General features: G+C 49.9%; 2 protein-coding genes and 2 pseudogenes across 3 annotated transcripts in view; 3 read left to right on the top strand and 1 right to left on the bottom strand.

Annotated features, from left to right (window-relative positions):
• The first annotated feature begins 2,089 nt into the window (after nt 1-2,089).
• LOC141961107 (putative C->U-editing enzyme APOBEC-4) lies at nt 2,090-3,429 on the top strand (annotated as a pseudogene).
• Nucleotides 3,430-4,631: 1,202 nt separating this feature from the next.
• On the top strand, nt 4,632-9,615 carry LOC141960857 (actin-related protein 2/3 complex subunit 5). 2 transcript variants are annotated; one of them, XM_074907041.1, is made up of 4 exons: nt 4,632-4,785; nt 5,548-5,620; nt 7,686-7,862; nt 8,382-9,615. In XM_074907041.1, the coding sequence occupies exons 1-4, from the start codon at nt 4,643-4,645 to the stop codon at nt 8,442-8,444; spliced, it is 456 nt and encodes a 151-aa protein (XP_074763142.1). In that variant the 5' UTR covers nt 4,632-4,642; the 3' UTR covers nt 8,445-9,615. The 2 variants fall into 2 exon arrangements, with proteins under 2 accessions (XP_074763142.1, XP_074763141.1); XM_074907040.1 differs by having other exon boundaries at nt 4,632-4,787; nt 5,538-5,620.
• A 2,348-nt stretch (nt 9,616-11,963) lies between these two features.
• On the top strand, nt 11,964-18,515 carry LOC141961103 (neutrophil cytosol factor 2-like; annotated as a pseudogene).
• Nucleotides 18,516-20,771: 2,256 nt separating this feature from the next.
• LOC141960856 (ral guanine nucleotide dissociation stimulator-like 1) overlaps nt 20,772-26,254 on the bottom strand; it is a 50,171-nt gene continuing 44,688 nt past the window's right edge. Inside the window, exon 15 of the mRNA XM_074907039.1 lies at nt 20,772-24,416. Coding sequence (XP_074763140.1) covers nt 24,389-24,416 — 28 coding nt within the window. The 3' untranslated portion in view covers nt 20,772-24,388. The remainder of the gene's footprint in view (nt 24,417-26,254) is intronic.

Below are 26,254 nucleotides of genomic sequence, written 5' to 3'. Positions count from 1 at the left end.
TAAACAGCCTTCCTCTTTGCACCTCCAGAATAATCGGTTGTGGGACTGATGTACATGGCAAGTGAGAAACCTCTGCCATTTATATTCAGAGACCCACTGGGATCCTTTCTCCCTGGCCCTCTCTGCTCGCCAGAGCTGGCAGAGGGCTGGGAAGGCCAGAGCCCGCAGAGGCCGAGCAAGCTGCCCTTGTCACTGGAAGCCCCAGCCGGCTCACGGGGACGGCGCTGGCAGAGGAGCCAAAGGCTGGCGCAGCACACACAGAAACGCACTCGGGCTGTGGGAACGCTGTTCCAGTGAATCCTTCCAACTGGGTAGTTTGAAATTTGACTCTCATCCTGTAAGGATGTGACACTGTTAATTGAGAAGGCTGAATATTTGCTGGATTTTGAGCAGGTCGAACAAACAAGAAAAGGCAGCTTTTAGAGGGAGATCTAAATTCCTAAATGTCTCTGATGGCATCCCTTTAAACACACTGTAGCAGAGTTCAAGCCATTGGCCTCGGATCAAGCAGCACAAAATGGGAAACATCTCTGGTGTGCAACATTGCCCTCATGTGGCTGCTCCACCTCTGCAAAAATACCAGCAGTGACAGAATCGGAACCTCGTTCCGAATTTGCAGCTTTTCAAATTGTCTTTAATAATATTGGCAACCTACAGGAGAACTGGTGAGGTGGTGATAACTCTCTCATAACATCCCTCTACAAAGAAATACACTCCCTTCATCAGACCTGTCCTTTTTATGTCAGGTAGCAAATGCATTTTTCATTTTCTGAGACACACCGCTGCCATGATTATGTTGTAAGGCACATTATAGAGTACAACTGCTCAACAAAAAGGTACAGAAACATCAGAAATGACAGATGGAGCATTCTTGTTGTCAGGAAGCCACTCTTTAGAAGTAAACTGGATGAGAACAGCACAATGGCCTAGATCAGGAAAGAGCTCCAACACAGGAAAGTGCATGGAAGTTGGCATAGAATCAGGAGTGGAAAACAAAGCAAATGAATCAAATTAGTAATTTAAGATGAAAATGAAAGACTGACAGTCAGAGGGCAAAACAATGTGGAATGCAGAAGCAACTGTAATAAAATATGCAGATGGAAATGTTGTACATAGTCAGAAAAGCAGTAACAGAATTAAACTGGGTTCAGGGACGATGAGCAGCTCACTTAGACCAGCAGTGAAGAAAAATAATTTTCTGCTTGAGTCAAAAGTTGAGTCCAAAAAATAATCATCTGCTTGAGTCAGAAGTTGTTCATCTACATAAGACTTGTGTTTGCACTCATCTGGAAGCCTGCTGAAGCAACGCAGGCACGATTTGGTTGGACTAGATGATCCTCAAGGTCTTTTCCAACCTTGATGATTCTGTGATTCTGTGATTTAGCTTACTCATGAAATGGCCCACTGATTGCTTGAATTACAGCAGCGAGGGGGACAAACTGCTTAAAGAAGGGACAACCTTGTTGTCAGCGTAGGAGAGCAGAAGCACAAGAGGAGCTCTCTGCCCCACTGGCACAGCAGACGGACACATAGAAATAACAAAGACCTGGAAACAAATTCAGTAATAGATTCAGTAGAACAACATCTATCTTTCAGCTGTAAAAACCTTGTACGAGCATTGAAGAAGCAAAGGAAACTTAACCACTTAAGACAGGAAACAAATGTTGACAGGCAAAGAACAGAAGCTTAACTACCACAGGTGCCTGGCCATACAAAAGAAAATCCTGTTTGTATTCTCGTCTCCTAGCACTTGGCACCTGCAAACACCTAAAGCTACCTGCCTGCCACCTCATTACACCTGGAGCAAAGTTACGGCACTTGGGACAGATACTTCCACATCTCAGCTGACAAAACAGGGGAGGCAATAGTAACTTTCTTCTTCATCATATGAGTTTGAAAAGAAAACTTGCCATATCAGTGGAATGGAAACTCTGGACCAGTCCTAAAAGGCCAGTGAAGGAAATCAGACGAGTATTTACTGAGCTGGAGCTGCTGAGATGGTAATTATACCTTTTGGGTTTTGGTGGTGTTTTCCTGTTTGCTTTGCCAGATTTCATAAGGCTCATCTGCTAATCAATTCCTGAAAATCATGGCTGGTTTTATTATACAGTTTGTCCTGTCTAGGGTAAGGGAGCAGAGCCGGAGAAATATTTTCAACTTACGTTTTTAGCAAAAAAGGCTAGTTTGTGAAAAGGAAAAATGTTCCTAGGCTGCAAGGGCGCTTTGTTCTGTGTGTCACTAAGTTGCTATACGCTGCTACAAGTTTCAGTACGTTTTTGAGGAGACTGTCCCCTACTATTTTTGCGGTTCAAGTGCCAAATAAATCGAAGGGTTGACTTAAGCTAATACTTCCCCTTTTCACTCAGGACTGTCAGCTATGTAGCTCATAAACGGGGAGATTTTTCAACAGAACTTGAATCCAGGAGAGAAAACAATTTTCCAAGAATATCTGACAAACCAGGGGACTGTGGTAAAGCCCTGTTGCTGGCAGAGACAGAACCACACCTGCGCCAAGTGTCCCTACCACATGCGGGCTGGTGAAGAAGCGAGAGTCCCTTACGCAGAATTTGACAGGGTCTTTGGCTTCCCTTACAGATCAACAGCAACTCTCCGAAACAAACACCTTCTCTTCTGTGAACTGAGGAGTTCCTCAGGCAGCGTAGTCCAAAAAGGCCATGCTACAGACTGTACTGAGCGAGGCTACCATCCCGAATCTGTGCTGTTTGGGGTGGGTGGTTATCTGGATGCAGTTACAGAAGCCCATGCAAACATCGGATGCATCGTCCTCTATGCAAATTACTCTCCTTGTAACGAGGTTTACCACTGCTGCGTAAGTAAAATCTACACCCTTTTGTGGAAGTATCCAGAAATCACGCTCTGCATCTATTTCTCTCAGTTTTATCTCACCGAGGACGGTTTCCCCATGGCTGCGTGGAACGGCGAAGCTTTGCGGAGCCTCTCCCAGCCTGTGGCCTGGGGTGACTCTGCAGAGACTGCCTGGGGGGGCCTGGTGTTACCTCCTCTGCAATTTTGTGTATGGCATCCCAGGGTCAGCCCTTCATCACTCAACTCCACCATCAAGAACCCTAGCAGATCAACAAAATCTGCATCCAGTTAACAACTTAACAGGAATTACACCCTATTTTAGGAAAGCCTTTCCACAGGCGAGGCAGGGAAACCCTGCTGTGCAGCAGAAATTAAAGGCCTTTTCTTCTCCTAGTCCGGCCTCCCAGCAGCCTTTCCAAGCGATGAAAGGCAGACTGCTACCTCCGATGTCTCACAGCCCCTTGGTGCTTTTCCCAGGCATGTTTCTGCCCTTTCAGAGGGAACATCTATACCCCAGACCTAAAAATATCGTAAGGCATTTAAAAATGCCAAAGGAATAATTCAGTGACACTCATAATCCTGATTTTTTTCCAAGCAGCAGGCACCTACTCTAAAGATGATACTAACAGATCTACACAGTCCAAGTGTAACTTGAAAAAGAAAAACAAAGTTTCTGTCATTTAGAGCAGTGTTTTCACTGTGTGATTGAGTACATTTGTGATGACACTAAAGGTCTTGAAGAAGGGAGCAGCTGAAGTCAAGATCATGCTGTTGCCTGGGGAAACCGGGGTTCCTTCCTAGGTAACAGCCATTGCCAAACACACACACTGTCTAATTTTGTGAGGCAGTGCTGCTGCTCCTTTTTGACTCTTTTTGTGGCATCTCTTACTTAGTTACGCATATCCGAGTAGAAAAAAAGAGGTTGCTTCCCCGTGTGACCTTAACCACCCTTGACTTCAGCAGAGGTGATCCCCCTTGGAAACGCAGAGGTTCTTCTGAGCCTCAGACGACGTTAGAGAGGCAGCACTGCGCTAAAACCCACCCGATCCCTTACTTTTACAACGCCTAGGCGCTTTTTTAGGACAGCTTTCTTGCATGAGACGGAATCCCTCTGCACTTTCCGATTAAGTACTAGCTAGCACGGCCACAAGCAGGCGCCTGTGCTGTAGCATCGGGGCGATTACTTTTCTTTCGCTAGATTTTGTAGAGCCGCTGCTCTTTTTGAACTCTTGTGGTAAGTAGGCGGCGTTTGAGTTTGGACTTCCAAGCTCAGCACCAAAGCCTGTTCCCCAGTGCCGGAGCACGCCGCGTGGGCACTACCTGGCGCCACCCGCGCTCCGTGTCGCCCCCACAGGCCCGTTGGAGGGGGCGGCGGGCTCTCGCTTCGGCCAGAGCCGTCTGAGAACGCTCCCTAGGCTGAACCCGCACGGCATCGCGCCCTGTCGCTGTGTCCGCAGGACCAGCTCGCTGTCGGGGCTCGGCAGGAGCGCGCTTGCCCGGAGCCCGAAGTCGATGGCCACTCCGCGTCCCGCGGCGCCCGTCCGCGAATGACGCGGTAACCACAGCAACCGGACGCCCTGGCACGCAGCCGACCAATGGCAGCTCGCTTCCCGCGTGGCTCCACCCCCTCGCGCCCAACGGCCGGCGCCTGCGCAGAGCTCGCGCCCCGGCGGAGGGCGCGTGCATAGCGCTCGCGCCCAACGGCCGGCGCCTGCGCAGAGCTCGCGCCCCGGCGGAGGGCGCGTGCATAGCGCTCGCGCCCCGGCGGCGCCTGCGCGGGGCGGGGCGGGGCGCGGCGCGGCGCGGCGCGGCGGCCATGGCGAAGCACGCGGTGTCCTCGGCGCGGTTCCGCCGGGTGGATGTGGACGAGTACGACGAGAACAAGTTCGTGGATGAGGAGGAAGGAGGCGACGGGCAAGCGGGGCCCGATGAGGGCGAGGTGGACTCGTGGCTGCGGCAATATCCTTCCGCCGCCGGGCGGGAAGTAGTCCCGGCAGGAGCGGGCGCGGCGGGGAGGGCTGCGGGGAGCGGCGGCCGCCGGCGCTGCCTTTTGCGGGAACATCCGTGCCCGGCGCTCCCGCCGAGGGGCGACCCGGCCCTGAGCCGACCGGAGGGCGGGCAGGGGCTGCGGGGCGGCCGGGAGGAAGGGGCCCAAGGCTGGCAGGAGGAGGGAGGCCCCGCTTCTTCCTCTTCCTCCTCCTCCTCTCGGCAGAGGCGGCGGTGTCCCGGGGCCGCGGTGTCTGGGCGGTGTCTTACGGTGAGGTGCGGGGGGCGGGAGGGATGGCGGAAAGGAGAGCGCCCTCTTCCCGCTCCCACCGCCGCCTTCCTGGCTGTCTGGCGACTGGAGGAGCTCTTCCCCCCGGCCGCTGTACGGTTGGGGCCGCGGCGGCTGTCGGAGGTGGGCGAGGCCCGTTCTCGAGGGCTACAAATTGCAGAAGCGATGGAGAATAATTTCTTTTACTCGGAGCCTCATTCCACGAAGGCCCTAAGAAGTATTCTCCAGTACTGGAACTGTACAGCTTCTTTCTAGTGCTCCTTCCTCAAATGGCCTAATAATCGCTCCCTTACACTGTAAGCTGTGCTGTCTGTTGAGGGAACCACTGCATCCACTGAACCTTAAGTATTTTCGGTCATACACAAGCCAGCCACAGCTCTCGCAGTCCTGGAGCTGGTTCTGTTGATTGCCAAATACTTGGTGTGTGGTTCTTAACCGTCTGGCACAGGGAACATGATGGCCGCGCTGCAGGCGGCTCTGAAGAACCCACCAATCAACACAAAGAACCAGGCAGTGAAGGTGAAATAGTAACAAACTTACTCATCGGTTACTCCTTAAAAATCCTTTCCTGTTTCTGTAACTCTTACCCCACCGACCCTGCCAGGTGTACTTTGAGGAAGCCAAGGAGGCTGGTTTTAGAGTATTCGTCAGTGGCAAAACATCCGTCACCCCCAGTGTTTTAATCTTGTACAGAATACCGCAGCTGGGGTGTCCTCTGCGTAGCTTTCACTTGGTGCTAGATCGGGTTTTGCGTGTTCTCCGACCTGCGTAGGTCGTATGTTGAGTGCCCTGGCTAACTCCACGTGTCACTGGGTGCCTGTGTCTGATCCAGACCTGGCAGCATGCAGATGTAGTCGGTGTTGAACGATCAGGGAACCGCAGCTGCCAGTAGTCACTGCTGACTAAGGAAACTGCTAGCACAGCCAGGCTGTGAATCTACAAAAAAGGAAGAACTGATGGTTATCGCATCCAATCAAAATTAAGCCGTTAAAGCCTCAGAAATCACAAGCCCTCCCCCTGTGACAGAATGTAGGAGCCTGCTGCATGTGTGTGTTTCTGAATCTCCCCAGAATAAACCTTGAATGGCTCATGACTGCAGCGGCGAGGGGAGCAGGCAGGTGAGATGTAGAACTTCCCAGGTGGTGGAGGTCTGCTCTCCCTGCTGAAGGAGAGTCCCATGGGCATGTTTCTGTGCTGCTCAGCAGGCAGATTTTTTCACCTAGCCCCAGCCCCTTCCTGAGGGTTTTCCCACGGTTTTGAGATCCAGCTGTTTGTTAGAGATAGTGCTGTATAAAAGGCTGAACAGCTTTGTCCTCACCTTAATGGCTTGTTTCCATTAGATCCATATTGATGTATTTAAGAATACGCTTGGAAGGCAGCGGAATTGGAAGAGGTGACTGAATTTTAATGTTTCGCTTTGGTTTTAGTTCATCTCATGGAAATTTTATGGTTTTACTTATAGTTCTTCACATGAGGTCTCGCTCAGCCAAGCAGTTATGGGGTATTAAATTAAACAAGAAAACTAACACCTGTGATTTCTGAAGAAGGAAGCTGCTTGAAGTATTTGTACAGTGGAATTACTCAAAAGTCCAACAAACCCAAGACCATTTTCTTTCTTCCTTCCTCACTTAGTGGTGGATGAACAGGAAGAGCTGCTTTTTGCTGATTACATGGCTAATCTGCCGCTGTAATCGTGCCACACGCATTCCTGGGCCTGAAATGACACCCAGATCAACTTGCAGATGGTTATTAATGCAAAATATTAATGCTGCCAGTTTGCATTCTTGGTGCCTGGGACAGAAGTTGACTGTATTGAAAATATATGTCTTCCAGCAGTCACCTCTTCCAGGCTGGCTAATGGCATTTCCACAGAATATAGTGGTTGTATTTCATTAAGCAGTACAAAAGCATGGAAAGGGCTCTGGTGACAAGTACTTTATTCTTACAATTCTTCTGGAATTGCCAGCCCTTGAGTTTTGTAGTTTAAGCTCTGCCAGGACCGGAGAGCACTTTGACGTTGCCCCTCCCCCATCCGCAGCCGGTCGGGCTGGAAGTTAGGCACAAACTCGGGCTAAAATAAGAAGAAATTTAATACCACAGAGTGATAAACAATCTGAACAACAACAGTAGCAATGATAACAACAATAAACAGCAATAATAGTGAACAAGACAAACGATACACAGAGAAATACCGCTAAATGGTCACGGAACAGGTTCCCGCCACCAAGCCCACCAAAGAGCAAGTAAGAAGGTTCCCTGACCGTTGAACTAGGACAAGTTTCTATAGGTAAGTTTATTATTTAGCCATAACCTCATTTAATAGCTGGAGAATTGCAAACACAAGCAGGCAGAAAACCCAGAGCAGGACAAGTACGTTAAACTTTTTAATGCCATTTGTCACTGGGAGGATGTATCTGTTACACATTTTATCACAAGCTTTGTGTGCAAACTACCCTACTGAAACAGATTTTTGGAATGTTTAAAAAAATCTTTTGTTTTGTTTTGTTTGTTGGAGAGATGGGTAATACTTGAAGGCACTTTATACAAGAGTGAATGTATCTCTGCGTTCTTGGTTTGTTGACAGGATCGTGCAGAAAGTATTGTCCTGAAGGTCCTCATCTCTTTCAAAGCCAATGATATTGAGAAGGCGGTGCAGTCGCTGGACAAGAACGGTGTCGACCTGCTAATGAAGTACATCTACAAAGGCTTTGAGAGCCCCTCCGACAACAGCAGCGCTGTGCTGCTGCAGTGGCACGAGAAGGTGCGTTTGCCGGGCGTGCTCTTGCCTGGGATAGCCGTGGGGGCAGGTTCTGGGGTGCCAGGCACGCTCACCGACCCTGGTAGGACCCACCTTTCTGCCTGGTGAAACTGAAATGCCGTATTTCCCGCTGTGGCGAGGGTACGGTCCTGCGAGCTCATGTGCCTGCTGCTTCTGATGCCTTGGGTGAAGACTCTGCAGTTAAAATTTGGGTTTACGTTAGACTGAGGCAAACAAAATGTTTCAATCCGGTGATTCAAGTGGATGAAAGTAGAATTTCCTTCCTAGAGGGGAGCAAACTTTGCAACTTGGTTATGCAGGGCAATAAAAGCCTGTTAAATAACTGTCTTCAGAGCAAATGCCATCATCCTTTCCTGGCACACCAAGTGTGAGCATTTCATTTTTAGTGTAGAGAGCAGGGAGAGCTCATTTGAAATCCAGTCAGGAAGCCTTTCTGATCAGCACTGAGTTCAGCCCGCAGCTACCTTGACCTGCTGGTAATTGCCGTGTTTCTCTTCTCAGGCCCTGGCTGCTGGAGGAGTAGGGTCCATTGTCCGCGTTTTGACTGCCAGGAAAACGGTTTAAATCCAGCAGCGAGTGGTTGTCTGCCATCCACAGCGTGGGAAATGCTGGTATGAAAACTAACCAACCAAATGCCATTGCTGCCCTGTGGGCAGTGCCTGTCTCTCAGCTTGCCTTCTCGCTGCTTCTTTCCTAGCTGACAAATAATGCATATCGTGATCTCTTTTTTTTGTTAAATTCTGGAAAATTATGAAGGTGCAATTTTATTTCTAACAGGAGCATTTGGTACTCGCAAACATTTCAGTGACATGGATAGTGACATACACAACTTCATGTTTAGGATGATTTGCATTTGTGTATAATTGTGGCAGATTTGGACCTGACCTTCTGAGCAAATGCTGAGGGACGCAGGGTAATGTCTTAATTCGTTTCACTAGCCACGCAATGTTTTGATGTAAGAACTATACTTGAGAAGCGGGGCAGCTATTACTGTAGGGAACTGGACCATGTTTCCTTTGGCCAACCTCTGAACCAACAGCCATGAACAGGACAGGAAGCAAAGGATCCCCTCTGACCCCAATTACCATTCCAGAGAGCTGAGTATTTTCTTTAGCCTGTTCGGGTTCCTTGTGATCAGTCAGATGCTGGGTTTGCGGTGAGAGAGTCACAACGGGACGAAGTTACCCACCTTGCGGTTTGGTTGGTACAGTTTAAAAGGTTGATGGTTTATTTGTGCTGGAGCCCAGCCCAGTGAACTCTTTATTTTGGGGAGCAGAGGTCCTGAAGAGAAGAAGAAACAGCAGCTTTCACACAGCAAATTGCCTTTCAGCAACGTAAAAGTGATTTGTTTTTGTCAAGCACAACAAAGTGACTGCCTGGGGTAATCTGAGAAACTAGTACCCACGCCATCCTTGCAGAGCTCCCACACTTTGTTTTCTAGACGTGTAGGGCCTTAAAGGATACCAGATGGTTCACATTCCTGTTGCATCGTGCCACAGCGTGTTAGCTAGTGGGCATGTCGGCTTCCAAAATAAAGAGCAGTACTTTAAAAAGAGTTAGGAAAGCCCAGGGTGTCCCAGACCCCAGATCACATTGAAGGTTTATGTGTGTTTTACATTCACCGTTTTACTGCAGTTGAGTTGTGTAAAACTGTGGGGGAACTTGTGAAATCTTTGCTGGTTTTTGATATCTGCTTTTTTTGTAATAATAATAAAGACCAGACAATAAATCATCACTATTTCCTTGGTGTCTGAAATGCCTTGAAGTTTTAGCAGGCTGCTCTTCCAGGATGGAAAATGGTAAAGCTCTAAAACTTCTCCCCTCTGCTATTTTTCTTGCTAGGCTTCCTTTCTAGAGGTTATTGTACTTGTATGTAATGGTGATACACACGCAGCTTCATCCGACTAAACAATCTGAAATTATTTTAGTGAGATACTTGACAAAAAATGTTACAAATCAGGATGAGTAAAGACTCTGCTTACACTGAAATTGTAGCCAGAGAGCAAGATCCACTCAACCATTAATGGCAGATGCTTCTCAAGAACAAAAGAAGGGTAACGGCTTAGCAGGGTGGCTGTGTGGAGCAATGCTCCTGATTTCAGGCTTGGGCGTTTGTTTTTCTCTCTGCAGCCAAGGCTCCAAGAGATTAAACATTTAATCGTTGCTTTGAATAATTTAAGCACAGATAGAGTCCTGGGCTTGTCCCGTGGGAGGGATGATGGTGCGTGCCTACGTCATCACTAATGGCACAGGCACTCAGCTTGAACTTCTGGCGGGCTGGTGCAGGCAGGAGCCTGGTGTTGAGCCCGGAAGGGCAGCTCCTCTTCCTCACCCAAGTCACGGCGGGGGGAAAGCGCCTCCATACAGCCCAGCCTGGAGTGTTCCCGATGCACCCGTGCGCTCCGCAATCAGCAAGAAGACAGCTCCAGTAAAAGCCTTTTTCCCCTCTATCCCACCTCCTCCTCCCTTGGTTTCCCCAGACGTGTGCAGCTGCATCCACCGTGGGGTGGCCGCAGGCAGGTGCAGGCAACCCGGCCTCTGAGTGGGGCAGTGGAGCCCCCTCATCTGGCCTGTCTTGCCCCACCACCCGCTCCCCCGGGGTGCCTGTGAGGGGTGCAGCATCCCACGGCTTCAGGGCCTCGATGCAGACAGGGACTGGTGTGGTTACCCTCAACCATTCGGTGCCCCCCGCTTCCTTCCTGGGGTGCCTTTTCTTGCTTAGCTGCTTCAGAAGAACGTAGGCACAATGGCCGTGCAAAGTGGAAGACCCAGTCTTGCCGCAAAGACCACAGAAAACACCCAGGTTTCAACCATACAAACATACATACATACATACTGCTTGGCCTCCTGGGCCCCTGTAGTGATGGCTCTGTCCTTCCAGGTTTCCCAGGAACTGTGTTTGGCTTCTCTGTTTCCTTCCATTCATCCAAATTTGGTTAAGACACCAATCAATCCTCGTTAAAAAAAAAAAAAATTAAAAAGCTGCAATCCCATGTAAGTGAAAAATTTGTTCCAAAACAATTGATGTCAAAGCAGGTCAGCTGCATCTAGGTGGCATTAGATAAACAAAGGCAACAAGAAGAGGTTCTCTGAGGTTCTCCAGCTTGCCCGTGGTCTGGGCTATGATGTATTTGGAAACGCTGATGAAATGTATACATCTTCCGTATTTGCGTTCAGGGATGTGCTAAAAGATGTGCGCCGATGCGGGGGTGGTAGCACAAGATTTGCAGGAAGGCATCTCCTGGTCTTCTGTCAGTCCTTTGAGTCATATGGCCCAGCAGGCTTCTAAGGGCAAAACAGAAGAAGATGGGCAGGGAAGAAGAAAAAAATCCCTGAACAATTCAATTTTGCAAAACACATTTCTCCTTCCCACTACGAGAAGGAAGCCTTCAAGGACAAGCACTCCACATGCAGATCAGACCCGCTCGAAGGGGGACGGCGTTTGCAGAGCTCTGCTAGGCAGGCCCAGCGCTTCCGAGGCCTGCTGGCAAACCTCCCACTGCCGCCTCCAGCTTTGGCCTGAGCGTGTGGCAACGGCCCCTTATTGGTCACATCCTGCTTTTGTAACATCCAAGAGAAACTGCTGCCCTCCTGCTGCTCAGAGCAGCAGCCCTGCCAAGCCCTGGGCTCCGAGTCATCCATCGTTTGGCTAAAGAGGCACCACGGGCTCTGGCCTCGCTCCCCCCCACTGTTGAGGGTGTGAGATGAAAACTTGGGTCCTGTGCCGGGGGAGCACTCAGACCTGCCCTCCAGGGCAGGAGCTGGACACGTTCAGTCTCCTCTGCTTCTCCTGGGTTATAGATCTCCTCCTCCCAAACAAGATCAAGCCTCTCGGTCTTTCCTCATGTGTAATGTTTTCTAGTGACCAGATCAGTCTTTTGGGGGGGGTCTCTTCTCCCCAGCAATAACAACAAACTCTTGCATACTGCTGCTGAACAAACTTAAAAATTACTCCTGCACCTTAGCTGGATGTGGGGCATTTCTACTTCTTTCTTACCTGTCTCTTGGTGATCTGCATTTGTGCCGGATTCCAAGAATCTCCCACAGGAGGTGCCACCATCTCTGTTACTCACTTCCTCTTGGATGTTATCGCAGAAGAAACAGGTTTGTCTACTAAATCGTCTTGGTAAGAGAAAGGGGAACAAGAGACTCACTCTTACTAGGAGGGGTGTGTTCCTCGCACCTTTGAAATTCCTTGAATATTACCTTAAAAATAGCCAAGCAGAAGGGTAGCTGCTCTGAGCATTTGCTGTGCTTGCACCTGTCAGATCCCATCTTTCTGTGAAACACACGAAAAAAAAAAATGCAGCACTCGTCACAGGAACGATCTCACATCCTCCTCCAGCTCCCCTTCTACCAGTTTGGGATCAACCTCACCCTACCATTGTGCCGATGCAGATAAGTAAATGAGCAGAAAATTATCTCTACCACGAGGTGAACCATTTCCAACACGACAGGGTTTTCCGTTCCTCAAAGGAATGAGAAAAAGCCTATCAGAGGTGTGTTTTCATGCTTGCCATGTTGTTATTGCTACTCCCCTCCTCCAGCATTGCTCTGGCTGGTTGCATTTCCCTCTGCTTTTCTGGAGGTCAGAGGGTCTCCCCCACACTCCCGTAGGAAGCCCTCCGGAGCTGGCTGGGTGCAAGGGGATGCCAAGGGCACACTTGAGAACCAAAGAGGCCCATAGGTTCAGGGATGTGCTCAGTCCTACTTTTGGCTGAAAATCAAGTCCTTGCTTTTCAGCGGCTTGGGTTTCTTCTCGAGCAGAAGTCAAACAAAAGCCTCCTCCGCAGCCTCCCTCCTGTTGTGGGCATTATGTAATCTGCCACGGAAGTGTGAGTAAACACACGAGGGCCAAGTCTTGCTGACAGATTTTAAGCCCTTACAAAACACACATCGCATCACTGGTGGATGAGGCAGAGGCAAAGTACTTCCAAAACTACTTAGAAACCACGTGTGGAGCACCCAGCTCCAAACCTTCTGAGTCAGCAGGTCAGACCCCTGTGCCGTCACCGCCTCTGTGGCTGCCACGTGCCCAGTGTCCCCCTGTCCGCCCAGCAGCGTTCCAGATCCCGGTTATGCTCTGCTGGCTATAAAACACCCCAACAGAAATGATGTTGGGCTGAGCATCAGTTACCAGCGTTGCTGGAGTTCAGCATGACACAGCCGCTGCCCCCCAAAACCCCATCCTTGGGCAGCTCTGCACACCCCCAGCAGTGGAGCTTCTCACTGGGGCAGCGCAGCAGGGGACGGGCAGGACAGAGGGTTTCCCAGGCTGTGCCTTGGGCCGTACTTCGCCTTCCCCGGTGCCTGCAGGAAGCATTTAGCAGCTACCTTCATTGAAGACCACGCTTTGGAGGGCACAAGGGGCTCAGCTCTTGTTCTGTGGCTTTGCAACCCTGAATTTGACCTGATCAATCACCCGGCCAACAAAATCCATAGCTTTTCGAGAAAAACTCAGAGAAGCAGAACCCAAAGAGGTGAGAAGCAGCTGCCAGAGAAGACCTGGTGTGCAACCGGTGTCAGCGCAGCGTGGAAACCCGCTGCAGCAGACAGCCTCTGCCTCACTTCCCCATCCCGGGGCCGTGTTTCACTGATGTGAGTGAGGCCACTTCCTGCCGGGTTTGCGACACGGGCAGCGGGGAAGGCAGAAGTACAGGCAGAAAGGAGCTGGAGGGAGGCCGAGCAGCTCTGCAAGGAAGGACGAGGAGAGGAGCGAACCCAGGACACGGCCAGGGACCCCACATCTCGCTCCCACTGCGCCATGTCCCTGGTGGAGACGATCCGGCTGTGGCAAGAAGGGGTGTGCGCGGCGGATGGGAAGGAGTGGAAGGCAGCCCTGGACGCCTTCACGGCCGTCCAGAACCCCCCTGCCAAAATCTGCTTTAACATCGGCTGCATCCACCTTGTCCTGGGGAAGCTGGCCGAGGCGGAGCAGGTAAGGTGCAGCCCTTACGGTCGCTACTCCTGCTTGCGCTGGCAAGTTTGCACCCAGACCTGCCAGACAGAGGGACACGGTGGGAAAGGGAGGAATTAAGGGCCACGATCTGACTCAGGGAAGGGTTTCGGGGCCTTTTAAAGCTGGGATGAAGCGTGACAGCCCTGGGCTCTGCCTGCTGAAGCTGTTTTCCCGGCAAATCAGAGGTGGAGCAGCAGAAGAGGTGCATGGTTTGCTGCTCACCCTCCCTCTCTCCCAGAGGTGACTGCAGAGGCACTAAGCTGCCGAGCGAGCTGTGGCAGCTGCTTCCAGCTCCAAAAAAATTAGGAGCCCGGTACAGGCTCCACCACCCAGTGCCCAGCACTGCAAGGAGATACAGCCCACAAAGACCTGCTTGGCTAAAGCAGGACAGCTACAACTGCTCTACACCCTCAGTTTTTTAAAGGTCTTCTCTTTTTACCCTCTTTTTGCCTCACTCCTACCTCCAAGCAGGCATTCACCCGGAGCATCAGCTGTGACAAGCACCTAGCAGTGGCTTATTTCCAGCGGGGGACGGTGTTTTACCGGAGGCAGAAGTGAGTGGAAGGGTTTAAAGTGTCATTTTTGCCGCTTGCGGAGATGCCAGCCTTTGGCTGAGGATGGCCCCAGGCAGGTTGATACCCCAGGGGCCAAACTGCAACCCCTCGAGGTAAAACAGGTTCCTGTTCATCAGCGGTGCAGTCCTGGGATTAACACTAGCCTTGGAGCACCTCTCCCCCTGGGGGGTTTGAAAACACTACAAGGAAATAGGAGAGACCCAACTAAACTCACACATGTTTAAGTAAAGAATTAGAGGCAGGCAGATTGCCTTACAGCCGCCGTGTTTGCTCACAGCAGGGAAGAGGGATCCCAGTGACAGAGAAACCAACTTTTAGCTATGGCTTTAACAGAGCAGGAGAAAAGCGCAGCAGGCTGAGCAAAATGTGAGTGTCGTAGTGAGACACGACTTGGCGGGAAGAGCTTGGGGTCACTGGGGAGGCAGGGATGGAAAGACCATGTCAGGACTGGGGTTGGGCTGTCACGGTGGTGTTGTGACTTTGTGGAGTGAGACCTTAACCCCAGAGGTAGAAGGAAGGGGACATTAAGCAGTCTCTCCCCTCACCTCTGAAGAGTGCTGTGGCTTCTCTGTGCTACAGAAGCAGAAGCTCTGTGAACTGGTGGCCATTCCTGCAGGGAAGCTGTTTAGACCAAATGAAAAGCAAGCGGCTCAGCTGGAGAAGAAGGACTACCTGGGAAAGGCTATGGTAAGGAAGAATTAACTTACTTATTCGGGCCAAGCCTTTGGGCTGAGGAGAGTTGCTGGCCGTGGTCTCACCCCCTCTCTGAGCTGCTCTCTGCTGCCTGGTGGGCAGCCCAATATACGGAGCTAGTCCGTGCCTCAGGGATCCTCTCAGGCGTGGAAGGAGGGGTGGCACATAGGGGGTCTCCTGGGGAACAGGGACTCTGCAGAAACAGAGGAACCAAAAGCCTGTTTCTGCAAAGCATGACCTATTTTCAGTTTCTCTCCTTAGCAAGTTATGAGGGACAGTGAGTCAGCAATGAGCCAGAAAGGTCCCACTGGAGCTTCAACCCAAGCCAGGAATTTTGGGGGGGACGGGGGGATGGGGGGACGGGGCAGGGAAGAAGCTATTTAACACAACAGCCACAAACAACTCCCAGTCTCTCTCCTGTTCCATTTGAAGGAGGCTTTTCAGCTCAGACAAGAGAGCAAACTTTTCTCCCATGAGTGTGCAAAATCCAGTCACTGGGATGTCGCCTTTGGGCTCAGGTCCTGGGAGGCAACACTCCTCCAGAAAGGGAACCACTGGCTGTTCAGGCACTGGGGAATGGGATGACCAAGAGCCAAGCAGTTCCTTGGGCGTCAGGGGAACCTGCACACAAATGTTTATGAACTTCTTAAATTATGTTTAAAGTCACCTGCAGGAGGTAAGGGCTTGAGTTGGACACTTTGGCTCCCTTCAACATTTGTGACTAAAACGTAAACGTTTAGGTTGTAATGACTCTAACCACAGTAACAGTGAGGCTAAAAGTTGAGAATTTACCACAGCTGAGAGGTGAGTTTTGGTGCCAGAAGCACTCAGCCAAAGATGCTTAGCCTGATATCACAGCCCCTCTTAAACCTGAAGCATTGTGAGGAGCTTGGCTTGGCCAACAGCAAAGGAAGAAGGTGGACATCAGAGGTCTAAGAGAGGTCTTCAAGCACCAAGTCACTGCCTGTCTGTCTGTCTGTGGCTCTAGGTGGTGGCATCCGTAGTGGACAAGGATGATTTTTCAGGATTTGCTCCACTCCAGCCACAGGTAAGGCACCTCCGGTGAAGAGCATCCTTGGCAGAAGCTTGGGAGGACATGGGGATGGGTATCATCCTGCAGCTTGTCAAGGGCTCTGGCTCACAATGGGTAGCAAACAGCAGCATCACCACCATGCACTTTCTGCTACTGCCGCAGGGAGGAGGCAGACGCTGCCCCCGCATCTCAGCTGCTCTCTCCATCATCAGAAAGGGCAGCCCAAACCCACCTCTGTCTGTCGTTGAGGTTCCCTGAATGGGGAAGTTGTGGCCTGAGGGCACATCCTCTGCCCCTGCTGTTGCTGCGGGGTCACGGCTGTTGGCAGGGAGCTGTCTCAGACCCTCCCTGCCAGATTCGTTAGGGTTCAACTGTCTAAGCTTGAGTCGAGAACCAAGAGCAGTTCTGCTTTCGTTCTCCATCTTCCTCACAGTTCCCCAAACCCTTTGCATCTTCTGTGACATTTTCCTGATGATGTAGCAGCATCTTTCCATCTCTAAAGGCACCCGAGAGTTTTTACAGGAGCTTTGAGAGGATACGGGGAGGTGCAGCCACTGCGGCCTACAGCACCATTACATGACATAAAATACACTATTCTGAATGCAGCCAAGTGTTGTCACCTCACTGCAGGAGTCAGACCTATTTCAAGTAGTTTCTTCAGAGGGTTGATAAAATCCACCAGAGATGACAAATTACTTGGGCAGGCAAGACCATAAAGCATGATGACAGCAGCAGGAGATTTTATAAGCACGGTAATGGGAAGATACAGGGACACACAACTTAGTTTAAACCACCTGATCTCAAAACCCTGACCTCAGCCCTCTGTGAGCTGAAACCAAAATCACGAGTGAAAACAGGATTGTGCCTCTGAAAACCCAGCACAGCTGGAATAATTTGGAAACTGCTTCTCAGAAGGAGCAAAGGCAGTGATATTCCTCATGGCACTTAAGACTCATGGCTTTACGTATCAGGGTGGCAGAGAGCTGAAAACCTTTAGGTTCAAATCATCTGACCTGACATCAGCACGGGGAGGAAGGAACCATGCAGGGGTGATGGTAGGCATGGTAGAAGGCTGCAGGAATTTCTATAAAACCCAAATCCTCCGGATTACTGATAATTATCCTTCTGGCATCTTGTTGGCAGGCCTCTGGTCCTCCACCCAGGCCCAAGACCCCAGAAATCCTCAGGTAAGTTGGATGAAGGATGGATAATGCTGCTAACCCATTCACCCATGTCCAACCCCATCCCGCACCATCACAGCTGAGCATCCAGCTGGCACCCAAAACTCAGGGGGGATGGAGTATGGATCATAGAAACGAGGAGGCAGAAGTCTGGGTTCCCCCTACAAAGAAAAACAACTTCCTGACCTATCTGCTGCTCCCGCACCCAGCGCCCTCAAAGGGCAGCCGCATCGTGTCCTGTATGAGTTTGTCCCTGAGACTGCCGAGGAGCTGCAGGTCCTGCCAGGAAACATTGTCTTTGTCCTGAAGAAAGAGAAGGACAACTGGGCAACAGTGATGTTCAACGGAAAGGTACCAGCGGTGTGCTTGGCGGGAGGGGGCAGATGCTGTGAGGTTCTGCCGAGGACTTGCAGGTCAGAGCCTTGCCATCAGCAACTAAATGAGTTTCTGACTTAAGTCCCTTATGTCCACCCTGGCTTAGGCCACAGGGGTCAGTGAAATCCATCCAACTTGCAGCAACTAACCTTCAGGCCTCAGGGACTCTCCTGGATCCAGGGTAGGGCAAGGACAAGCTCTGTTGTGTCCTTCAGTGGTGGGTTGCCTCCTTGCCAAGCAATCCCCACTCACATCTCCTTCCCCCGCAGAAAGGGATCGTGCCCTGCAACTACCTCGAGCCCGTGGAGCTCCAGAACAAGCTGCATATCCAGGTGAGGAGGCCCAGGAGGAGATGGGGTCCTAGGGAGGGCAGATCCCCACCCATTTACCCACTACCAGTTCTGGGCCTTCCAGCAGGAACCGTACCTGCAACCCTCTCCCCCTCGTTGGTTCTTCTGGCTCATGGTCACCTTAACATGAGCTCAGACACCTGCAAAATCAGGGCAGATGCTGTGTTGCTGGCGCCCCTGGTGGGGGTTGGCAATGCCAGGGAAATAAGGGGTAGCGAAGTCATCCCTCCCCACTTCAAGACCCCGAACAGACCTCGGGAACACAGCGGGTTGGAGAGGGCACTCCATGAGGCAGCAGCACCCCAGCTCAAGGGTGGGATTGACTGCACTCCCTTCTTCCCATCCGGCACAGGGAGAAACCCCCCTTGAAGCCGAGATCCCAGAGTCACCCAGCTCTCCTGCTCCAGAGAAGCCACGGCGGTCGCCACCAGGTCAGCGGGGGGGATCTGGGGGGACGGGGGTGCCTTAGGGGCAAAGCCCCCAGCAGCAGGTTTGAGACAGTTTCCTTGGTGCCGTGTCCTCATGCTTTGAGACCAGGGCTGGGGCTCATCTCCCCCTCAATCCTTGACCCCTTTGTAAGGGATGGGGAGATATTAAAGCAGTAGGCAGAGACAGCAGCTACTGCAGTGCTGGGGATGGAGCAAAACAGAGCATGTGGATTCCCAAGGAAAGCAAGTCCTTCTGTGCTCTTAATGGGCACAGCGACTGATGGGGAAGAGGGCCTGGGGGTAGGAACGGGGCAAATGACTCAGCCTGTCCAAGTCCTGGAGTAGAAGGTCCCTTACAGGCTGTGCTAGTTTTAGTGCTGCTGTGAGCTGGGCTTCGGCTGGAAGGAGCTGTGGTTGCCCTGGGAAGGGGATTCCTGGCCAGGGCTACCCCATGTCTGCAGGCCTGGGGCAGGGCGGGTTGCACCAGGGCCACCATATCACCCCCAGCACTTGGTTCAGGCTGCTGGGAAGCTCAAAATGGCTGTTTAAAGCTGGGAAGCGGTGGTCACAGCGTGTGAGAAGGCGCATGAAACGAAGAGCAGGGGGAAGAATCGCAAGCTGCCCTCTCTAGAAAAACACAACGTGGTGCTCAGAGGTAGGAGCCTGCGTCTGAGCTGCGAGCTCCACACTGTTACAAGGAAGACCTTAAAGAATCTGTAGATGTTGCATGAAAATAAACCGTGCTATTCGTGAATCTGACTGCTGCTCTTGAATGCAACCAGACTTACAGTGTATGGGCTGCTTGGGCTGGGTCAGACCTACAGTGATGGCTCCAACTGACATACCTATTAAGGGGTAAGTCCAGCCAGCCCTGGCCCCTAATGGGGCCTGCACTTTAAAAGGTCATTACTGGACCCATGAAGGCGAGGTGGAAGTACCAAGGCCTAAACCACGCCTGCACGCTAGGCTGGGGGTGTGGAATTTCATTTTCCTGCTGCGTAGGCAGACAACCCGCGCCCCCCCCGCCCCGGCGAGTCAGAGTGCCATCTTCAGCCACAACAGCCACCGGAATATATACCCTGTTGACACTTAATTGTGTGGCAGGTGCTCTGTTAGCTCTTGCTGTATTTTTCCCGTGTGGTATGTATGTGGTCATCCTGTAAGCGTCCGTGTAAACCGTCTTGCAGTTGTACCTGTTCGTGTGAACAACCACCTTCTCCCCCCAGTTCCCAAAGGCTGGAAGCACATCCCTCGGCCCGGCCCGGGACACATTTTGTTTGAATATGTCTGCTTAAAAACTGTTAATTGATAGTGTTGTTATTACTGTTGCCTTTATCATGTGCTTGGTTAGGACTGTGCTTTATTTGTTATTTGCAGTGTTGTTGGTCGTTTACCTTTCTTTGACTCTGGGATAGAACTCCACCTGCACACACGCTTTGCCACAATAATTCTTAATACCCCCTCGTGTTAGAGGAGGTTATAGAATCAGGATGCAGGAATGGAGCTGCGTACTCGGCCGGGTTCAGAGGGCGGCTTTGCCACTGGTTTGTATGAAGCCCTCCGGCAGGACTGACAGGCTCAGGCACTCCCTGCAGCCCGGGACCTGCACCGCTGCGTGTTTGCGTGGCAGCTCCGTCTGGGTCGCCACGTTCTTTCTGGTGGTGGTTTTGACGCGAGTGGAGGCCATGGTTCAGTCTACTCGGGGAGGACGATAAGATGAAACTGGCTCGGATAAGTTCCAGACCCAGGAGATGGACTGCGCCCTGTCCGCTGGCCCTGCCTGCGCAAACTGAGGCGCCAGGCTCGGGTTGGCGTGCGTGACTGATGCACCGGGATCGCTTTTGCTTTGCCCTGGAGCTCTCAGCAAGCTCGCTGCACTCCTGCAATGTGTGACTGGACTACGTATGGCTCGTGGTGAGCTGCTGCCCCTCCGTGGGTAACGTGGGTGAGAGACTGCTTTACTTGGACAGCCCTTCCAGCCACTGTGCGGAAGAAACACAGAAGCCGTCCTCATAGAAACTTTTAGGAATTCAAAAGAAAATGCACGATTGCAGAGTAAAAAAAGGTATAGGAAGGTTGTAGCTGAAGGGTTACGGCTAAAATATGGCATTTCAAGTTCTCTGGGTGGCAGGGGAGATGGGTTGTGGGAGCTGGAAGAAGTTGAGAACAGTTAAAACAGTAAAAGTGATGAAGTTGGAAAGAGTGACAGTGAGGGAAGTGGTGTGAGGTAGGAAAAAACCCCACAACTGACATGCAGTAATAAAGTCTTAAGAAAACAGATTCACTCCAGGCAAATATTAGTGGAAAAAAAGTTTATATACTTATTGTATAAAGATTACAGGTAAGCAATTAAAAAAATCTTTTTCATATACAACATTTTTGTAATTTTAAAATCAAGAACATTCACCTTTCAGCTTAGTACAGACATACCCCCTCTGAGTGAGCAGTGCTGTGCTTTGCAAATGGTACTGCACAGACATCAGTGCACGCTTACACTGAAACGCAAAGAAAACTGAACTTCTTCTGTGGTAATCTTATCCTAACTCTGGGCAAAGTTTAAGGCTCAGTTACAAACTCGCTTCCTTCACCCTCCTAACAGGGAAACAGTGGGAGTCCTTAAACTATTCAGACTAGGACCTACATGGTGCTACTTGTCAACAGAGGTGATAAAACTTCACACAGAACATAGTAAAGCAAACACTGCGTCATGAGTTTATCGCTAATTGCGCACAGTTTTGAAAATCTCTGCTACAGAACCGGTGGGGAAAAAAAAGACCCAGGCATGTGTATCATTAAGTATTTGAGTTTGTTTTAACTCAGACTAATGTATCTCCAAGACAGCCTATTCAGTAAGAGCTGCTTACAATCCAATGTCTCATTTATGGCTTTTAAAAATAAAACTCCTAACTATCCTTTCAAGGAAGGCTGTATTCTGGTAAGAGACTCAAGAAATATGTTCTTTAAAGTTTCACAGAGAACAGATGATAACATTCCAGCTGAATTCTTTATTGCAGCTGAAAGGATGTACCATTCAGGAAACTCATTTAACAGACATACATCAAGAGCAAGGGAGCTGCCTGTAGATGACCCATAATAATGCTACGAGTGTATCAAAATCTCTGGGTGGTTGGGGTAATGTTTAAGACCCGGTTATCTCCTCTCAATACCCACTTTTAAAATAAAAGGTCATGTAGTTGCCCCTCATGAAGGAAAACGTGAGTTAAAAGTTTTGCTCTTGAAGAGTGATTGCACGTTACAAAGAGGTACATCGGTCCTTCCAGAGTACAGGCAAAAGGCATCGATTTCTGTACAACGGGTTAGCAAAGTGAAAGAAAAAACGCCCTGTAGCGGCATTAAGACCAGACCTAAATCCAGACAAGGAGTGGTTCTTTGCCTTGTTCATGGACAAACCATGACATTCATCCCAAAGCAAGTGCAGTCCATTCTTTCAAAGGTCTTTGGAAAAAAAACCCCAAATAGGTAATTTTCTGGCATGGAACAAGCGCAAAAAGAAGTTTGCCAGCTGTGTGAAAGCAACAGACCCACTTGCAGTTTCTACTGTCTCCAGGGATGAGTGTTTTGGGGATGCACCCGCCCTGCTTTTTCATGAATGTAAATCCCTCCTGAAGGCAGCAACTGCTTGTGGCACTTGGCTCACCCACACCTCCCGCAAACCAGTGTTCCCGTCAGTCAGCTGGAGGCGGCTGGGACCTCCTCCTCGGTTCAGGCAGAACTGCATTGAAACTTTTCTTCTCCCGTTTTATAAAAATAAATTCAGACCTTCTTCTGTGTAATACTGGCACAAAGGAAAATGTTTTCTCGCAAAGAGAGTTGGCTTGTGCGGTGTTCTTAAGACAAACGTTGCAGTCCTGTTTTCCCCTCTAGGTGAGGCTGTCACCTTCCTCGGCTCACGTGCAAAACAACCCCCCCAAAAATTCCAGTCTGTACTGTTGTGGAGAAGTTGTTGGAAGATAACAGTCACATGGTCCTTGATACTGAAATGAACAATTCTCTGCTGTTTGCCTCTGTAGAAAGAACTGCTGTTCAGCATTCCTCTCTGACTTGCCACTGCATAGAGAGCTATTGTTCAGCAAATTCTTTTAACTAGAGATAAGGCGTGACGTTGAAACCTCAAGTAGTAGGTCCACGGCTCACGCCTCTCGCGTGTGCTTCTTACGTTGTACCAATGAAATATGAATAATATCGTGTGGACAGTAGCACAGAACCAATCACAGTTTGTTTGCCTTCGCATAGTCACTCTCTAACAGTATGTAAGATGCTCTGTACTTAATAAAATTGGATCGAGCTTGCAAACCACGTTGGTATTATTCTTGATATCCGGGCTCTATCCATCGGCAGATGGCGCCCGAACAGGGACCTCGTTATTCTTAACACATCGACCGAGACGTGGCGATGAACGGAGAACTTCGGATAGAAACGGCGCAGAGAAACACAGAAGCCGGCACATAGACGCACTTCTGGAGTTAGGAGACGGTTCTGCAGGCTGTCCTCTGCGAAGGTAAGCTGCTATGGCACAAGAAGTGGAAGCAGCGATATGGCTCCTCACAAGTATACTCTCTAAGAGAGGTAGTGATGTGAGCCAGTCCAAGCTAAAAGACTTGGTGCAATGGGCGCAGGAGCCACAGCTTTGCCTCAGCGCCTCTATGTTATTTAATCCCTCTCAATGGAGGGCTGTAGGAGATTTACTGTGGAATTTTACTATAGAGGGTGGAAAAGCAGGAAAAAAAGCAAAGGAACTTGGATCGGTGTGGCGGGAAGTGATTAATGCTTTACAAGAGATGGAAGCTGAGCGGAAGGTGGCCGCTGCAGCAATAGAGGCGGTACAACCAGATAAAGCAGAAGTAAATAAAGCAACCACCCCACGTCGTCCGGTAGCGAAATTTTTTGGTCTCGATGTCACTAAGCTGCCTGTTCGTGGTACGTCGGGTTCCGTCGCTGCATCCGCAGCAGAAGTTGCGGCTCGTGCAGGAGGGGGTGGTACAAGCAGCAAAGTTTCAGTTTCAACTGAGAGTAAAGCGGAAGTGAAAGAGATTGCCCCTCAGATGAGGGAAATTACAAAAGAAGAGGCGGAGCAAAGCGGATCTAGTTGCCGCCCACGATTATATTCGTCCCTTCCAGTTTCACACTCCTCCTCCTCTTCTTGGTCATCATCCAACAACTCTGGCAGTAACACGCCTCCAACAGTTCCTGCTGCAGGCGATTTAGAAAATGACCAACTGTTACATCAACTAATGAAAAAGCTGGAGGAGCTACATCCCTGTATTGACACAAAAAAGGACTCTAAAATCTACCACTTGGTGGCACTCCAACTCAGGCCCTGCACTTCCTTCTGCACCACCACCACCACTGCCACCACCACCAACCACAACAAATACAGCTCCGACTATACAACGACCTCCATCCTATCCAACCTCCGACACTGATCCTGTGCAGCGACGATGGACTGGAGTAGTCCGAGATGCTATTTTAGAAGGAGACTGGCAGACAGTTGGATCTTTAGCCTGCCCCGTGGTCACTGAAGGGGGAGTCGGGAAGTGGGAACCACGTGATTGGAAAATTTTACAGCAAGCAAAACAAACAGTAACCACTTATGGATTAAAATCAGGAGCAGCAAAGAACATTATAAAATATATACTTACAGCGGATTTGATGGTACCTGCTGATTCTCAGAACATTGCTTCACTTTTATTGACTCCTTCTCAACATTTAATTTGGGAAAGAACATGGAATCAACTTGTAATTACTGAACTAAATAAGCATCAACGTGATCAGAACGATCCATTTTATGCTGGGACTGTAGGTATCTGTACTGTATCTGTAGAGTCAGGGCGCATATGCCAGCACGGCCGTACAGGTGACTTTCCCTCCAATTTTTCACCAAATGTCACAACAGCTAGCCCACCGGGTTCTTCTGCAGATACCTGAAGGGAAAAAAAACAGCTCCATTTGCGGCTGTTCGACAAGGACTTACAGAACCATATACAGTGCCTGTATTGATCGACTATCTCAAGCTATGAAAGATCAAGCGGACTTACCTGATGAAATGAAAGACTATGTTTCGGTTGTTAGCTTTTGAAAATGCCAATACCAGAACAAGGACTATACTAGCAGGTTTACTAAATGGAGCTCCTGTTGATGAAATGCTACTACGTGCTTCCAGGGCAGAACAGAATGCCCAAGCAGCTATGATTGCCTCTGCTGTAAAAGGTGTTTTACTAGCAGAAAAAGAAAAACCAGTAGTTGCTGCTGTCACTAAGATAAGTAACAAAATGCCAGAAAAGAAAAAATTCATTCAGAACATGAGACCATGTTATCATTGTGGAGAGAGTGGACACTTTAGGAGGAATTGCCAAAAAATAGAGTGGAAAGGCTAGCCACAGCTTGTTTGAACTTAATAGATCAGCTCCAGCAGCAGGCCTTTGATGTCGAGTTGCCTAAAACAGTCTAGTATAGAAAAGAAAGCATAAAAGCCAGTAAGTGAAAGCAGAACAGAGCTGGCCTGAGCAAGGCGGTCACTTGGCTCAAAGTTCTTATGCACTGTTTCATTGTTTTGCTTTCCTGTCTTGAGTGGCCTGTTGTTTCCATTTCCTCTATGCTGTTCATACGGTTTGTCAAGAGAGTCTGTTACACCCTAACACAATACCTTCTTGACCTGGCATACCCACCAGCTGCAAGGCCAAAAGCTGAGCTAATGCCCAAGTACCACAAACAAGACTCTTCGGTCTGCTGAATTTTCAGCCTCACTTGCTAGGAAATGACAGCTTGTAAACCTGATGTGTTTACAACCCAAGGGATGAGGAGGGGCGAGTTAGAGGCATGGCAGCTGGCTGCACCTTACGCGGTCCTGCACACTGCTGTCACACCCGGGTCCCACTGACACAAGACCTGCTCAGTCGCCATGAGTGCAAGAAAGGTAACACGTGGCCAAACACCAGGCAAAGGTCTGCCAAAGGCCAATTCCTCCCCGCTGCAAATTCTTTCCCTCAGTAAAGGTGCCACGGATACCAGTTTCTCTCTAAGAGTCTGAATGGAGATGTACACAACGAGAAGATCAGGAGAAAGTGTAAATTATAGGCTCTCCCTCTCCAAGACTCATTTCTAAATGCAGGTCAAGTAAATTTAAAGGAGTGTCAAAGGAAACAAACTTGTACAAGACATAAAGTAAAGAAGCCAGGTGAATTAGATGCTCTGTCGGCATGCAGTTAACGATTTAAAACAATTTAAAGAGGTGTCACCCCCTGTTGCCGGGGTGAATTATGCCAGTCTTTTCTACAGTATTAATTTGCAAAATACATTCAGAGTGCAGATGAAACAATTCTTTAGACAAAGGCTGCACAGTGCAAACAAACTCCATGCAGTAAATGACAATACTGCAGCACTGAAACGCCGTCAGAAACAAGAGAATAAAGCCTGTGCTCCGCAGCGACAGTTCTTACGCGCAGCTTAGGCACGTGCCGAGGGAGACACCCATGACAGGCCACCGAGAGCTCAGGCACTGTCATCTTCAAAGCTCACGTTCTCACAGCCAGATGGACTACGCAAAATGGAACTCAGACGGACTAATTGAAACACCTTCCAAACAGCTGCCTGGACTTTTTTTTCTTGCTTATCAGAACTCAAAACTCTAGATTGAAAACATCCATTCATTCTTCTTTCAGACCCTAGCCTGCAGTAGTGCTGATGTGAAGTGAAATGGCTACTGCCTGTTCTGAGGAAACTGGCCACAAGAACCGAGCAGGAAAGGACAGTTAGGAGCTGA

Source organism: Athene noctua, chromosome 5, assembly GCF_965140245.1.
Source record: "Athene noctua chromosome 5, bAthNoc1.hap1.1, whole genome shotgun sequence".
Classification (NCBI taxonomy): Eukaryota; Metazoa; Chordata; class Aves; order Strigiformes; family Strigidae; genus Athene; species Athene noctua.
This window is presented reverse-complemented; position numbering and strand designations above follow the sequence as displayed.